Source organism: Pan troglodytes, chromosome 10, assembly GCF_028858775.2.
Source record: "Pan troglodytes isolate AG18354 chromosome 10, NHGRI_mPanTro3-v2.0_pri, whole genome shotgun sequence".
Lineage (NCBI taxonomy): Eukaryota > Metazoa > Chordata > Mammalia > Primates > Hominidae > Pan > Pan troglodytes.
Genome location: NC_072408.2, coordinates 42675542 through 42690486, shown reverse-complemented (window position 1 = coordinate 42690486; position 14945 = coordinate 42675542). Strand labels below are relative to the sequence as shown.

At 48.1% G+C, this 14945-nt stretch overlaps 2 protein-coding genes across 15 annotated transcripts in view; one reads left to right on the top strand and one right to left on the bottom strand.

The window, feature by feature from the left end:
- The window catches only part of CSAD (cysteine sulfinic acid decarboxylase), a 25848-nt gene extending 20288 nt beyond the window's left edge, over window positions 1-5560 (bottom strand). For 2 of the 10 annotated variants that reach the window (XM_054664217.1, XM_063785609.1), the window contains exon 1: window positions 4644-4734. Coding sequence is in view for 2 of the 10 variants with exons in the window: in XM_009425334.5 (XP_009423609.1) it covers window positions 5303-5491 (189 nt within the window). In the remaining 8 variants the exon portion in view is untranslated. Of the gene's footprint in view, window positions 1-4643; window positions 4753-4808; window positions 5001-5302 lie in introns of those variants that run through there. The other 8 variants (XM_009425334.5, XM_054664215.2, XM_063785607.1 and 5 more) reach the window with 8 other exon arrangements.
- On the top strand, window positions 4783-14945 carry ZNF740 (zinc finger protein 740). Of its 5 annotated transcripts, none has more exons than XM_063785611.1 (7): window positions 4783-4914; window positions 5754-6069; window positions 8951-9100; window positions 9447-9536; window positions 10015-10138; window positions 10452-10570; window positions 12602-14945. In XM_063785611.1, the coding sequence occupies exons 2-7, from the start codon at window positions 6061-6063 to the stop codon at window positions 12731-12733; spliced, it is 624 nt and encodes a 207-aa protein (XP_063641681.1). In that variant the 5' UTR covers window positions 4783-4914; window positions 5754-6060; the 3' UTR covers window positions 12734-14945. The 5 variants fall into 5 exon arrangements, with proteins under 5 accessions (XP_063641681.1, XP_509092.2, XP_063641682.1 ...); XM_509092.8 differs by having other exon boundaries at window positions 11566-14945; XM_063785612.1 differs by having other exon boundaries at window positions 5754-6267.

The following is a 14945-nucleotide window of genomic DNA, read 5'->3' as shown; positions in this document are numbered from 1 at the left end:
TGGGAACAAGCCTAGATCACTGACTTTCTGACTTTAGGCTACCTCTTCCACTGCATCACAGGTCCATGTGGCATTTCTCACTATTTCTCACCATTGACAAAATTAACTGCAGCTAAGATAAAGACAGAAACTGAAAATATACAACCATAAGAATACAAGAAGGGGGGGTGGGGGGCGGGCACAGTGGCTCAAGCCTGTAATCCCAGCACTTGGGAGGCCGAGGTAGGTGGATCACCTGAGGTCACCTGAGGTCAGGAGTTCGAGACCAGCCTGACCAACATGGTGAAACCCTGTCTCTACTAAAAATACAAAAATTAGTCGGGTGTGGTGGCGCATGCCTGTAATCCCAGCTACTTGGGAGGCTGAGGCAGAAGAATCGCTTGAACCCGGGAGGCAGAGGTTGCAGTGAGCCAAGATCGCACCATTGCATTCCAGCCTGGGCAGCAAGAGTGAAATTCCATCTCAAAAAAAAAAACAAGAATACCAGAAGGGGCTGGAAGCAGTGGCTCACGCCTGTAATCCCAGCACTTTGGGAGGCCAGGGCGGGTGGATCACGAGGTCAGGAGATCGAGACCATCCTGGCTAATATGGTGAAACCCCATCTCTACTAAAAATACAAAAAATTAGCCCGGCATGGTGGTGGGCACCTGCAGTCCCAGCTACTCAGGAGGCTGAGGCAGGAGAACGGCGAGAACCCGGGAGGCGGAGCTTGCAGTGAGCCGAGATCATGCCACTGCACTCCAGCCTGGGTGACAGAGCGAGACTCCATCTCAAAAAAAAAAAAAAATTATTTATTATTTTAGAGAATAAGTTTTGCTGTATCACCCAGGCTGAAGTGCAGTAGCACAATCATGTCTTACTGCAGCTTCGAACTCTTGGGCTCAAACAATTCTCCCACCTCAGCCTCCTGAGTAGCTAGGACTACAGGCACATGCCAGCATGCCGGGTTAATTTTTTAATTTTTTGTAAACAGGGTCTCACTATGTTGCCCAGGCTGGTCTTAAACTCTTGGCTTCAAGCAATCCTCCCACCTCAGCCTCCCAAAGCACTGGGATTACAGGTGTGAGCCACCTCGCCTGGCCAAAATATAATGTTTTTATTGTGAATCAGATTATTTATTCTATGGTATTTTAGTGTTGGTTATATTCTTATATTTTATTTATATAATTTTTGTTTGTTAATCTGACATCTGGTCATGTTGCTGAACTCCATAGTTTTGATACATTGTCAATCGTTTCTCTTTGTAAGATGAATATATATGAAATCAAGGAGGCTTTAGGGTGGCCAGGAGCTCTCCTAAAATCTTAGTTTTAGTAGTAAACATCCCTGGCTTGTTCCTATCAAAGACAGAAATGTTTCAAATATTTTCCCATAAAGCATGACTTTTGTCTCAAAAGCTGAAAGGTAAGTGAAAAAGAGAAAATATTTTAAATGCAGACGACAAAGAATAGTTATTATCCATAACACAGACAGGATTTCTACCATCAATAAGAAATATACAAATGATCTACCTTTTTTTAATGGACAAAGGATATGAACAGACAGTTTACAAAAACAATTAAAATGGTCAAAGAGCAATAAAATAGTCCCACCTATTTGGAAGGCTGAAGTGGGAGGATCACTTGAGCTCATGAGTTGGAAACCAGCCTAAGGCAACAAAGCGTGGAGACCCATCTATTTATTTATTTATTTATTTATTTATTTATTTATTTATTTTTTGAGACAGAGTTTCGCTCTTGTTGCCCAGGCTGGAGTGCAATGGCACAATATGGGCTCACTGCAACCCCCGCCTCCCGGGTTCAAGTGATTCTCCTGCCTCAGCCACCTGGTAACTGGGATTACAGGCACGTGCCACCAAGCCCGGCTAATTTTTTTGTATTTTTAGTAGAGATGGGGTTTCTCCATGTTGGCCCAGCTGGTCTCAAACTCCTGGCCTCAGGTGATCCGCCCACCTCGGTCTCCCAAAGTGCTGGGATTACAGGCGTGAGCCACCGTGCCTGTCCAGAGACCCATCTCTTAAAAAAAAAAAAAGGCAATAAGAGAATATTAACTTCACTATTAATGACATGAAAATTAAAACAAATACTATTTTTCACCTATTAAACTAGTAACTGTATAAAAAATTCATAGCATACACTAAACATTGCCAAAGTTGTAGGAATAGGGAACATTCACACACGGTTCTGAGTAAACATGGGAGTTGTTACAAACTTTTACAATTCATTTTCACAGACTCTATTAAAATTTACATATCCGGCCAGGCATGGTGGCTCAATCCTGTAATCCTAGCACTCTAGGAGGCCAAGGCCAATAGATAGCTTGAGCCTAGGAATTCGAGACCAGCCTGGGCAACATGGCAAAACCCTGTCTCTACAAAAAACAAAAAAACAAAAAAAAAAACTACAAAATTAGCCAGGCACAGTTGCCCACATCTGTAGTCCCAACTACTTGGGAGGCTAAGATGGGAGGATTCCTTGAGCCCAGGAGGTTGAGGCTGCAGTGTGCCCTGATTGCACCATTGCACTCCAGCCTGGGCGACACACCAAGACCCTATCTTTAAACAGAATGAAAATAGGGCCGGGTGTGGTGGCTCACACCTGTAATCCCAGCACTTTGGGAGGCCAAGGTGGGTAGATGACCTGAGGTCAGGAGTTCAAGACCAGCCTAACCAACATGGTGAAACTCCATCTCTACTAAAAAATACAAAAAAATTAGCCGGGCTGGCGGCAGGCGCCAGCTACTCAGGAGGCTAAGCCAGGAGAATTGCTTGAACCTGGGAGGTGGAGGTTGCAGTGAGCCAAGATTGTGCCATTGCACTCTAGCTTGGGTGACAGAGTGAGACTCCATCTCAAAAAAATAAAAAAATAAAAATAAATTTAAATAAAAGCACATATCCTATCTATAAATCCTTATAAATGCAAAAGGTAACTTTTTTTTCTTTTTTGAGACAGAGTTTCACTCTTATTGCCCAGGCTGGAGTGCAAAGGCACGACTCTCGCCTCACCACAACTCCCGCCTCCCGGGTTCAAGTGATTCTCCTGACTCAGCCTCTCGAGTAGCTGGGATTACAGGCATGTGCCACCACGCCCGGCTAATTTTGTATTTTTAGAAGAGACGCGGTTTCTCCATGTTGGTCAGGCTGGTCTGGAACTCCCGACCTCAGATGATCCGCCCACCTCGGCTTCCCAACGTGCTGGAATTACAGGTGTGAGCCACCCTGCCCGGAGCAAAAAGATAACTATTTAAGGATGTTCATTATTGTATTGTTTATAAAGCAAAAAAATCTGAAACCTAAATGTTCATCAAGATGGGACAAGGCACACACATAAACTGGAACACTGTGCAACAGTTTTTTAAATGTTAGCTGACTCAGATGTCTAAAATACACTGTATGGCGCATTACAGGTGCTCAATAAATACTGGTTGAAAAGATTTTTGTATGAACACAGAAAAAAGCCTAAAAGCATATATACCAAACTGGTAAGAATGATTCCCCTCAGGAGCATGGGATAAGTACAGGGGGAGAAGAACCATTTTGTGTCTTTTATACTTTTGCGTTGTGTCGATTTGTAAAATAAGTAGGAGCTAATTTTCAAAAAAGATTTAAAAGACTTATTCCTGGTGATGTTTCTTTATCTCTCTCTTTCTCCATTTTGTCTCTATTTTAGAATGATCCTAAAACACAAAAAACGTACTTTCAATGGCCCAAATCATGGAGTGGCTCAGGGAAATGAAATCTGTCTACAAAAAAAAAAAAAGTTGAGAATCCTTGTCTTTTTTTCATCATAGAGTTTTTTTTTTCTTTTGGTATCACCATTACTTCTCCTAAAGTCACGACATAATATCACCTACAGCAGAAATGAGGACTTAAGTGGAATTGACATCTCCTTCCATCAAGCGCATTTGCAGTCCACCTTTAGCAGGACCTCTCTCTAATGGCTAAGGCTAGGCAGAAGAATTTGAAGACAGTCTGGTTTCCATTTTCCTAATGCAGCCTGGCCCAAGAGCCAGGACTCCCATAAGACTAGTCTACTGTGGGAGTCAGGGTCTTTTCCACGTGTGGAGGCTAGTGTTTGATGCTGGACGGCCTGGAATAAAGGGCGAAGGGGAGAAGGTAACCAGGCTGGCCTCGGGATTCGCAGAGGAGGGCTGGGGCTTTGACTTCTGCAGGGAGGTGAGCAGTGTGGCCAAGGGCTACTCAAGGAACGCCTCTGCGAGAACACTCCTTTTCAGACTGTGGTTGAGCGCACAAGGCAAGAGTGTGCGAAGAAAAGTTAACGCCTCTCCCAGCTGACCCCAAACTTTGCTAATTTGGGCCTGACGGAAAAAATTCGGAGAACCACCTCGGCCGAGTTACGTGAAAAGGCTGGGTACGAACTACTCTGGCTCTACTTGGGGCGCCGGCTCAGAGCGATGGGCAGGACGTCCGCGACGAAGAAAGAGTGACGACGATTTTTCAAGGAGTCTGAACCAGCTCACCCAGCAAACCCTCCTCCCATCGAGCACCCAGCGTACAATCATCGAAGGGCCGAGGGTCCTGCCCTCAGTCTCGATGGCGGCCGGGGCGCGCCCCGGCCACGGCGCACGCGCGGGCCTCAGCGCTCCCTCCTCCAGGCCCTCGGCGCACGGCGCCGCCCACTCACCCAGCTGCACCTCTCCGTGCGTCCCCAACCTCACCCGCTCTGAGGCTGCCCCCACTAGTCTAGCTGCCGAGCCCGGAAGTGGATGCAGCCGCTCGGCGGAGAGGACGAGGGGGAGGGGGAAGTGCTTCCGGGGAAACGGGCCGGGGTTGGTGTTTGTAAACTTGCCTCGGTCCCGGTGGGGGCAGCCGCGGCGGTGGGGTTGGCAGGGTGTGCTGGGGCCTGGAGGAGGCGCCGCGCGGCCGGGGAGCCAGCGGGAGGCCGCGCCTGGCAGGTAGGAGCACGCCCCAAAGACCGCAGCGTCGTCCGTACAGACGGCAGCGCTTCTGTAGCTCGCAAGCCGTGGGGTGCCGCGCGGGAAGGGGGAGGGGAGGGGAGGAGGGGCGCGTGGCGAAGGGAGGGGGATCTCCGGGGGAGGGAGGGGAAAGGCCGTGCGCGCACACCGCCCCCTGCCCGCGCGTCCCGCCGCGTCCCCGGCCCGGGAGAGGGCTCTCGGAGGGGACGCGGGCGCGAGCACGCACCTCGCGCGCTTCTCGGCACTCTCCGGCTCTGCTCCCGGTTGGTGCAGCGGGTGCAGAGGCTGGCTGGCCGGAGCGAGGCGGGCGACACGCCGCGCCGGGCTTCGCCTGCCTGTCCTCCACCTCCGCAGCGAGTTTCCCTACCTTCGGGCGGACGCGGAGAACGCACACGTGTGGGCACTGCCAGTCCCGTTTCTGCCCGCCACCGAAGCACCCAGCGATGGCCCTTGAGCTTTCCTCCACCCTAGTCTTGCCGCCTCTGTAAAGTGCGAGCTTTTCGGGCCGGCCCACTGGGCACAAAAGCCCCAAAGGGTCTCCGCCCCCTTCTTCCATTCCTGAGATGGCAAATCCAAGCAACTTTCCTTTTGGCAGAGTTCCTCCATAGGCGGCCCCAATTACTTTTGCTCCTGTTGGCTTCCACTCCTTGCCCAGGAGACCAGTTCCTCCTATTGACCTAGAAAGAAAACTCTTCTTGACTCATGTCCTCGTTCTGAGCTTCACAGAGAGCGCCCAGCAAAAAAAAAGTTCATATCGCACGTTGTAATGGCCTGAAGATGTTGCATTTAGCAGCCCCCCTCTTCCTTTCTGGTTTCAGGTTTCTGAAACAGATCGTGAGCTTCATCAAGAGAATTCAACTGGAAAACCAAGACTGGTAGACTCTCTTTTTCTTCAGACAATAGGCAGGAGCCAGGCAGAGTCCAGGGATTCTTGGAACACCTATCTTTTCTTCGGAGGACACTAAGTTCTATTTGAAAACAAAGTTCAATATGGCAACAGGACTGATGGGACACGAAGGAGTCGCTACCGTGATTTGGTGACAGTTCTTCAAAACGACAGTGTCTCAAGGAAAGGTGGACCTAGGAACTCCTGAACTTTTGGGTTGCCTTAAGTGAGAAATCAGCATGGCTCAGGTAAAAAGCTCTAGAGTCCTCCTCCAAGATAACTGGGAAGCCTGTTTGCAGTTTCACTCTTGAATGCTGCCTTAGTCAACATATTGACCAACCCCAGTGATCCAAGCTCTGTATTAAGCACCAGGGGCAGATCTAGAGGAAGGAAAGGAGACAGGCCACAGCCCCTGCCTTCAGGGAGCTTCCAGTCAAATGAAGGAGGTAGGCTATACTGCATCACAGGCACTGATGGGACATTTGCAAAGCAACGTGTACTCAGTTTACATTTAGTACATTAAGTGCTGAGGGGTGTAAGGGAGTGAATAGTATGGTGAATGCTTCTTTTGTTTTTTTCCAACAGGAATTTATTGAGTTCCTGTTGCATGCAAGGCATTGTGCTGGGAATACAAAGATGAATACGATTGTCCTTGTCCCCAGTGAGCTTCCAGGCTAGTTGGGGTCGGGAGAGGGATGGAAAGCCATTTATTTTTATATTCACAATGCCTTGTATAGTGGCTGGCTAGTAGTAGAGACTCTGAATCTGTTGATTGAGGAATGTGCAATAATAGGGGTATGTACATAGGAGAGAACAGTACTTCTGCTTGGATAGAAAAAGAAGATGAAGGTTGAAAGATGCATAGGATTTTGCTAAACAAGCGAGAAGGGTGTTTGGACAAAAGGAACAGCATGGGCAGGAGCTTAGAGTCATGGGAAAATGTGATGAGGTTCCGAGTACTGCAGGTTGTTTGATAGTTACGGAGTAAGGGATTTAAATGGGGATAGTTATGGAGGTAGTATTGACAGTGATAGGTGAGGAAGTTGTTCCCTGCAGTAAGCAGAGTGTAACCCAAAGGCCTTTTATGCCTCGCTAAGTTAAGCAGCAGAGTAGCATCAGATCAGTGTTATGTAGAAGGTCATTTTTGTGGAGGTAGAGGATGGACTGGAGAGACAGAATGAGCAGATAGGCTGTTGTAGTCATCTGAGTAGAATAGCTATGTGCACACATCTCCAGAGCTTCTCCCAGCTTGCTTCTAGGGAACCTCCCCTACCAGTCTCACCAGGATGGCAGTCTGATTGTAGTATAATTGGCTTTCCTCCAGCTGCTTCTGAATGCACAGCTTCTTCCTTTCCATATAGAATAGGAGCCTGTCAGTTTCTTCTTCCTTTGTTTTTTGCAACCCGCTTCTCAGCATTGTATTCAGTCTTCTGAGAATGCTGCCTTCCACTAAGGACTGAACTTTGTGCTAGACACTGTTAAGCGTTTTACGTCTTAGTTTACTTTTCATCAACCCTGTAAGGATAAGCATTATGACAGGCATTTTTCATGTAAGGAAACTAAGGCTTGCAAAGGTGGAATAACTTGCCCGAGATTATAGAGTGCAAACAGCTGAGCTAAGATTTTAACTCTGGATCTTTCACTCCAAAGTCCCAGAAGGTGGAGGGAGGGGTCCCAGAATGTACTGATCATCTAAAAGGAATTTCTTCATAAATTTGTGAGTTTGCTGACCAACGATTTCTTAAAATTTTTTTTTTCAGTAAGAAAAGTATTTTCTTTAATGCCGGCTAACCGAAGTCAGTTTGAAGAATGTAGCAGTTTTCTGGAAATTTACTTAAACATACCTTACTTAAGTAATTGTTTAAATTATATATGGAGCAAGGAATGTGAAAAAATGTGATCATACAAGCACACATATAAATGGCCTAAGAGGTCAAGAGAAATACTGAACTCCAAAAATCATATCAGTTGCAATTGGTAAATACTTAGGGAGTTTAAAATCTAAAGGGAGAAATAGCCTGTAGTCCCAGGACTTTAGGAGACTGAGGCTGGAGGATTGTTTAAGCTCAGGAGTTCCACACCAGCCTAGGCAACATGGTGAAACCCTGTCTCTATAAATACAAAAAAAAATAGCCGGGTGTGGTGGCATTCTCCTGAAGTCCCAGTTACTCAGGAGGTAGAGGTAGAAGGATCGCTTAAGCCAGGGAGGTCAAGAGTGCAGTGAGCCGAGATCGTGCCACTGCACTCCAGCCTGGGCGACAGAGTGACACCCTGTCTCAACCAACAAGCAAAAAATGAAACAAACCGATAGAAAATACAGTTGGCACCAGCAAGATCTGCCAATCAGAAGTGGGCTCTGAAGCTAAGGGGGGTGTGTGTGTGTGTGTGCTCTGAAGCTAAGGGGTGTGTGTGTGTGTGTGTGTGTGTGTGTGAGTGAGTGAGTGAGTGACGGAGGGAGTCTCACTCTGTTGCCCAGGCTGGAGTGCAGTGGCGTGATTTCTGCTCACTGCAGCCTCCGCCTCCCGGGTTCAAGCAATTCTTCTGCCTCAGCCTCCCGAGTAGCTGGGACCGCAGGTGTGTGCCACCACACCTGGCTAATTCTTGTATTTTTAGTAGAGACAAGGTTTCACCTATTGTCCAGGCTTGTCTCGAACTCCTGACTTCGTGATCCGCCCGCCTCATTCTCCCAAAGTGCTGGGATTATAGGTGTGAGCCACTGCACTCGGCCCAGCTGAGGGCTGTTGAGGAAGGAGGAAGGTCCTGAAGGAATCTCCTGTGTCAGTGGGTTAGCAAGATGGAACCTCATACCCACTCACAGTTAAGGCCTAGAAATACCTTCAAAGAAATATGTAGCCACACACTGCCTAGTGCTGATGACAAAGGTGTCAGTAATACTTGATTATTTACTTGATCTGTATTTAAATGCTGAAGGATGACAAGATAAGTCGTTCCTGGTGAGATGAGTTAGGGAGGACTCTTGAAGGAAGCAAGGCTTTGGCAGTGAGGAGGGACATTCCCTGGAGAGAAGCAGTTTGTAGCAGGGTGTAAAAGGTAGTTCTATAGAGGATGGCAGTCTGTTTTTGCCCTGCCCTGCCAGGTGACCTGACACCTCATCTCCTTTCAACTTAGGCAAGTCTCCTGGCTTGTGAAGGCCTAGCAGGTGTGAGTTTGGTTCCCACTGCAGCCAGCAAGAAGATGATGCTGAGCCAGATTGCCAGCAAGCAGGCCGAGAATGGCGAGCGGGCAGGTAGCCCTGATGTGCTGAGGTGCTCGAGTCAGGTACAGCGCTTGAGTCCATTGTGGCACCTGGGGATCGGGTGGCCCAAGCTCTCTGCCAGGAGATACCAAGCTCTGATTCCTTGATGCTTCCGCATAGGGAAGTGGGGCAAGGGGATCCAGCTGGGGAATGGATGAACATTGGTATTTCAGAAAGCTAAGGAAGGTCTTTTGTGTACCTTCAACTCTTTTAAGACCAGGTGCTTGGAGAGGAAATAGTTGTATACTTCCTCTAAGCTTTCGGGGCAGGTGGTTTACTCTCATTTATGAATTTTGTCTGAGAGCTGCATTGGGTCTCATCTCATGTTCCGAGATGGGCTATGAGTTTAGATTTGATTTGTCTTCAAAGGGTCACCGAAAAGACAGTGATAAGTCCCGGAGCCGCAAAGATGATGACAGCTTGTCTGAGGCCTCTCATTCAAAAAAGACTGTTAAAAAGGCAGGTAATGGGGTGATCCCCCAAACTCATACAGTTTGGTAATGGGGTAATATTCCTCCTTCTTCCCTCTACCATGTAACCTGGAGCTTTCCCTAGATGCTTTGATCTCTGATAGCCAGTGAGTGAGTCCCCCAGATTTCATCCAGAGACTGCCTTGGTAGTTGATCTCCTGCCTTGCTGGAACAGTAATGGTACAGGTTGGGGAGCATGAGATCCCAGATCCCGAGGCATGGGGGCAGGCAGGCTCCAGCTCAAGTCATACTCAGACTGCTGGGTTTGACAGGATAGACAGCTTACCCACTCCACCTCCTTCCCCAAAGGGTCTCTTAACCTCCATGGAGTACAGGAGATGGCAGCACCTTTAGACAGCATCAGAGAGGTTCCTTTCTCCAACAGCTGGAAGTGGACCCAGAGTAGAACAGTGTCTCCAGGAAGAGGGCAGTGGTGGCCTCATGACTTGCCTGATTATTGCCCCCAGGTGGTGGTAGTGGAACAAAATGGTTCTTTTCAAGTAAAGATTCCCAAAAATTTTGTTTGTGAACACTGCTTTGGAGCCTTTCGGAGCAGTTACCACCTAAAGAGGCACATCCTTATTCACACTGGTAAGTCTCTTGTTTATATTCAAAAGGGGGAGAATAGTCTATCGCTTGTATTCCATGTCTGTTTGTGGCTCTAGTTGGGTTTATTTTAATGGGTAAGTATTAGAAATGAAGGAAGAAGATAAGTCAATGAAGCAGAGAGATTGCATGGCTTTGTATCTGGTGTCACTGAGACCAGCACCTTTGGGGACCTCTCCCCATTTATGATCACTTAGGTGTCTACACATTACTAAGAGTTAAAATTTCTGAGAAAACTGGAATGAGGTCCCTACCGTACATACCTCCCCACATTCACTTCTCTGTCCACCTGGGCCAGGTGAGAAGCCATTTGAATGCGATATATGTGATATGCGTTTCATCCAGAAGTACCACCTGGAACGCCACAAGCGTGTGCACAGTGGTGAAAAGCCTTACCAGTGTGAACGGTGTCATCAGGTAAGGCTCATCCCTGCTACAATCCCCCCCACACACTTTTCCTTCCCCAAGAATCAGGGCCACCCTCCACTCCTGCCTGACAAAAGAGCCACCAGCGTTACTCGCCATAATAGTTAACACATCGGGGTGAAGTGCATCTGTCTGGCCTTATGCAGCTGATCATGGGGAGCAGCAATTAGAACATTGTAATAATAATAATAATAATAGCATTCCATGATCACTTACTCTATGCCAGGCACTGTGAGAGCATACTTTACATAGATGATTTTATTTAATCCTCACGTTGACTCCCTAAGGTAGCTGTATTGTCCTTATTTCACGTGTGGGAAAATTGAGATTCAGAGAAGTTAAGTTTCCCAGGGACACCGCAGATCACGAACAGAGCTGGGATTCAGTCCAACTTCAGAGCTAGTGCACTTTGGAGGAAGAGATACAATCTTTGCCCTGGGGGTCAGTATCTGATCTGATGAGAATGTAAGAGCTGGGGCCAAAACAAGACAAGAACAAGAGATGAGAAATGATAATAGCTAACACTTCCTGGATGCATTGCTAGGTCCCAAGCTTTGCTCTGCACTCTTACACTGAATCTTCAGACGCTAGAATAAAAGCTCCATGAGGGCAGAGACTTTGTTCCTCTGGTTCTCTACTCTGTATCTGCCTTGAGATAGATACTCAATAAATCTTTGATGAATAAAGCAGCTGTACTGTGAGTAGGTACTTTTAGCCTCGCTTTGCAGTTTTGCAGATGAGTATGCAGATTCTGGGCTGTTAGGTAACTTGCCCAAGGTCACACAGCTGCTGAGTGATAGAGCCAAGATTCAGCCCCAGGCGGTCTGGCCAGAGAGCTTGCATTCTCCACCACCGTGTGCTCCTGCTGTCTGTGCACGTGCTGAGGGGATGGAGAATGTGGTATCTGCCTCCTGTGAGAGGAATGAGTTAGCCAACAGGTAGCTGCGTTTGTCTGCTCAGGCACTTAACCCTCCCTTTCTTCTCAGTGTTTTTCTCGGACAGATCGATTACTCAGACACAAACGGATGTGCCAAGGGTGCCAGTCCAAGACTTCCGACGGGCAGTTTTCTCTATAGGCGCAAGGGGCCCTGGGTGGTGGGAGTGATCAGAAGAACCTGCCGAAGAGCACACCCCCTCTGGTCTGATGGTCCCACCACCGCCCCATGTGAACCTGTCCCACTCCTGGAGGAGTGGACCTAGGAGACCAGAAGAGTGCATCAGGGGACAGTGGCCCCAGAACCTCAGCTCTGTAAATAATCTGAGACTATGAGTATCTCGGGGAAGTTCTTACAGCATTCCTGGGTAGGGGAGCTAGTCCCTGGACCCTTGGCTGAGGTCATAGGTGGGGACTCAAGGTACAGGACCAAGACTGAAGTGTGGCTCCCACAACCTTGGACTCCAGCTGGCAGCTGAAATGGAAAAGATTGGGGAAGGGGATTTGTTTGTTCTGTTCTTGTTTTTGTTTATCCAAAAGCAACTTCAGCAGGTAAACTGTGGATACAGGTAATCCAGAGGCATAAGAGTCCTGGTCCAAAGTAGGGACTATAGCTGGTCCAGCTCTCCCCAAAAATTGGGTTTTTAGTTGCAGTAGCTCCTCAGTGTTTCACAATCCTGCACTTCGCCTCCTTTTTGAGGAAGAATAAGATCAGGAATGGCAGCTGAGCTTACTTTGGCTTCCTTATACACTGTAGGGACAAAAGGAAAAATGGGGTGGAGCAGACAAGGGCTGGATCCAAAAAGTGGATGGCACCTCTTCCTTCCTCAAGGGAAAAGGAAGAGTTGTGCCTGTGGGTGTTGTCATGGCCCATGTCACATTGGCACCTGATGGCATCAGCTCAAATGCCTTTAGGAGGAAACTTGGGTGAGAGTGGCCCATGAAGCCCTTTTCTTCTTTTTTTGGGGAGTCGGTCTTGGAGATGGTTTGTGGCTACCTCGCTGCCATTGACTCCTAAAGTGAGACAGATGTGTTGAGCAAGGAGTCATGGAAGTCAAAGTGGGTTCTCTCTCCTTGTGCCCTCTTAGGAACAACCCAAGACTGGTCCCAAGTTGGCTAACAGCTGCTCAAGAAACAAAGGAATCTGGGGTCTTCTGACATGCCTGTTGAGCAGTAGGAGCTGTTCTCCCTCCCCAAGTCCTATCACTGTATTCAGGTAGAGGAGGTAGGGAGGGGTCTGTCCTTTGGTCCCAAAAAACAAGATCTCGGCTTGCTTCCTGATGGCCATCCCTACCCAACACAGTGTGGGGGATGGGGGTGGGGGTGCTGCAGAGAAAAGACTAAAGAAGAAACCTAATGTAGGTTCCATTCTTAACCATATTCTTTGCTCCTCTCTGCTCCAATACCACCACCTTGTCCACTCCCAAAAAAGTAATCAGGGGTGTGTGTGTGTGTGTGTGAGAGAGTATGTGTGAGATATGAATGCATGTATTTGTATGCTTGCAGGAGATGGCATATTATTGAGCCAAACCCTTCTCTGGCCCTCACCTTCAGGGAGGATGAGTGGAAAATAGCCTCCTCTTGCCCAAACATGAAGGGTGCTTGAGGTCTCAGCAGGAGCTGAAGAACACAATTTAGGGAACAGAAGGGCTTTTGTTTTGGAGGGTTTTTTTTTTTTTAAGATGAATTCAACAGCCTGGTGGTTAGGATGTTTCTAACCCAAGCCAGGGCTTGTGAACATGAATTTTCTAAGGTGAAATAAACTTTTTCTTTCTGCTAAAGAAAGAATCCTTATGGGAAGTTTTGGGGTTTGGTTGACCCCCCACTGTAACCTGACCTGACCTGTGGCGGGTACGGAAACTGTCTTAGTAATCATGGAGACTGGGTGAACCTGAGTGCCAAGCTGTCAGTAGGGTCTGAGATGGGAAACTCCTGGAAGTATGATTTCATTTCCCAGAAAATGTAAAGAGTGGATACCAGCAATGATTCCTGGCTGTTACCTATTCTGGAGGGGTGGGGTTGGGGAGGGGGTTGTCCATACCTCTGTGGTATGAGTATTTCAGGGAAAAAGAAAGCAGGCATGGCACCCATTCGATTTTCCCTGACAGCATCTGAGATCCTTTTGGGGAGACGCTGAGGAGTGTTTGCTGCCATGTACTCTTATAGCTCTATGCTGACACTCCCATTTGATGTGGTCCAGAACTTAGACCTCAGTCCTTGGATCAGCCCTGTGGTCCCTGCAAGCAGGAGCATCTTTCTGCATGTGAGCCAGCCCCCTTCCTGTTCAAGGGTTCTGCTGGATCTGGGGTTTTCCTGTCCTTCACTTCTGGGATGATTCACCCCACATCTTCCAGCACCCTGTAAACCATTTTAAAATATTTAGAAAACTGTCCTCCCAAAAATGCTTTTGAAAATGAGAGGCCTCTGTCCCTGCCACTTATAGCTAGTCTCTTTGGGATAGGGGTGTATGTGGAGAGATTCATGTAAGTCTCACATGAGTGACCTGTGCCCCTATGTGTACTAATGTGTGTACTGGGTCAGAAGGTGCCCTGGGTTCCCACAGACCTTGGTTTCCTGCCTGGGTGGGTGGGAGGGAGGGAACTTCAGAGAGTATGTGCGAACAGCCATAGCAGAGCCACCCCTGCCAAGGACCCAGTGAGGGAAACTCAGGAGCAGGTGGTTGGTTCAGTTCCCGCACTGATGTCTGGGGCAATGCATGTGTGAGAAGAGAGGCGCAAAGCAGTGAAAGGAGTGATTTGGCATCCAGAGGGCCCGGGAGCCCCACGGATACCCCAGGGAAGCCACTGACTCACACCGCTGCAGAGGCTCCTGGGCCCAATGCCCCACCCCTGCTGGCCAGCATGGGGCCTAGCACTGGAAGATGCCTCAGGTGTGTTTGGAGTGGGGAAAACGGAAATAGGGCACGCTCTCAAAGACCAGGATAGAGAGTCAGGGAACCTGGGAAAGAGTAGTGCCAGTTCCGGGTAGGCTGCTGCACCAGGCCCTACCAGCTCAGGCTATAAACAGTCTGCTTTGCCCCAAGTCTTTTCCGTCCACCCCCAACAGCCTTGTCATCACTTAGCTACTGATCACGCCCATGGCTTGACATTGGAGGGTTACATTAGTGGAGTCCGCCACAGCTTCGAACCCTCTCCCCAGATGCCCTTTGCCTCTGCTGTGGCCCTGGGGTTTTATCAACTGTCCCCTTCCTATCCTCCTCTCCACGCTGTTTTTTGTTTTGTTTTTTTTAAATAATATACTTATTTTGCTATGGGGGAGGGGAATATCAAATGGACAAGATCACTTTTAAATGGTAGTTTTTATAAGATGTTATAAACTTGTATCTTTTTACCATTAAAGTGCAGTGTATGTTCCTTTGTGATATATTTAGGATATTTAAATAAAAGGAAAATGGGGCTTTTCTACATACTA

Coding starts and splice junctions, on each gene's coding strand:
- ZNF740 (XM_063785611.1), top strand. Junction 9,101..9,446: donor TGCTGAGGTGCTCGAGTCAG/GTACAGCGCTTG, acceptor TTGTCTTCAAAG/GGTCACCGAAAAGACAGTGA. Junction 10,571..12,601: donor AGTGTGAACGGTGTCATCAG/GTAAGGCTCATC, acceptor GTGCCCTCTTAG/GAACAACCCAAGACTGGTCC.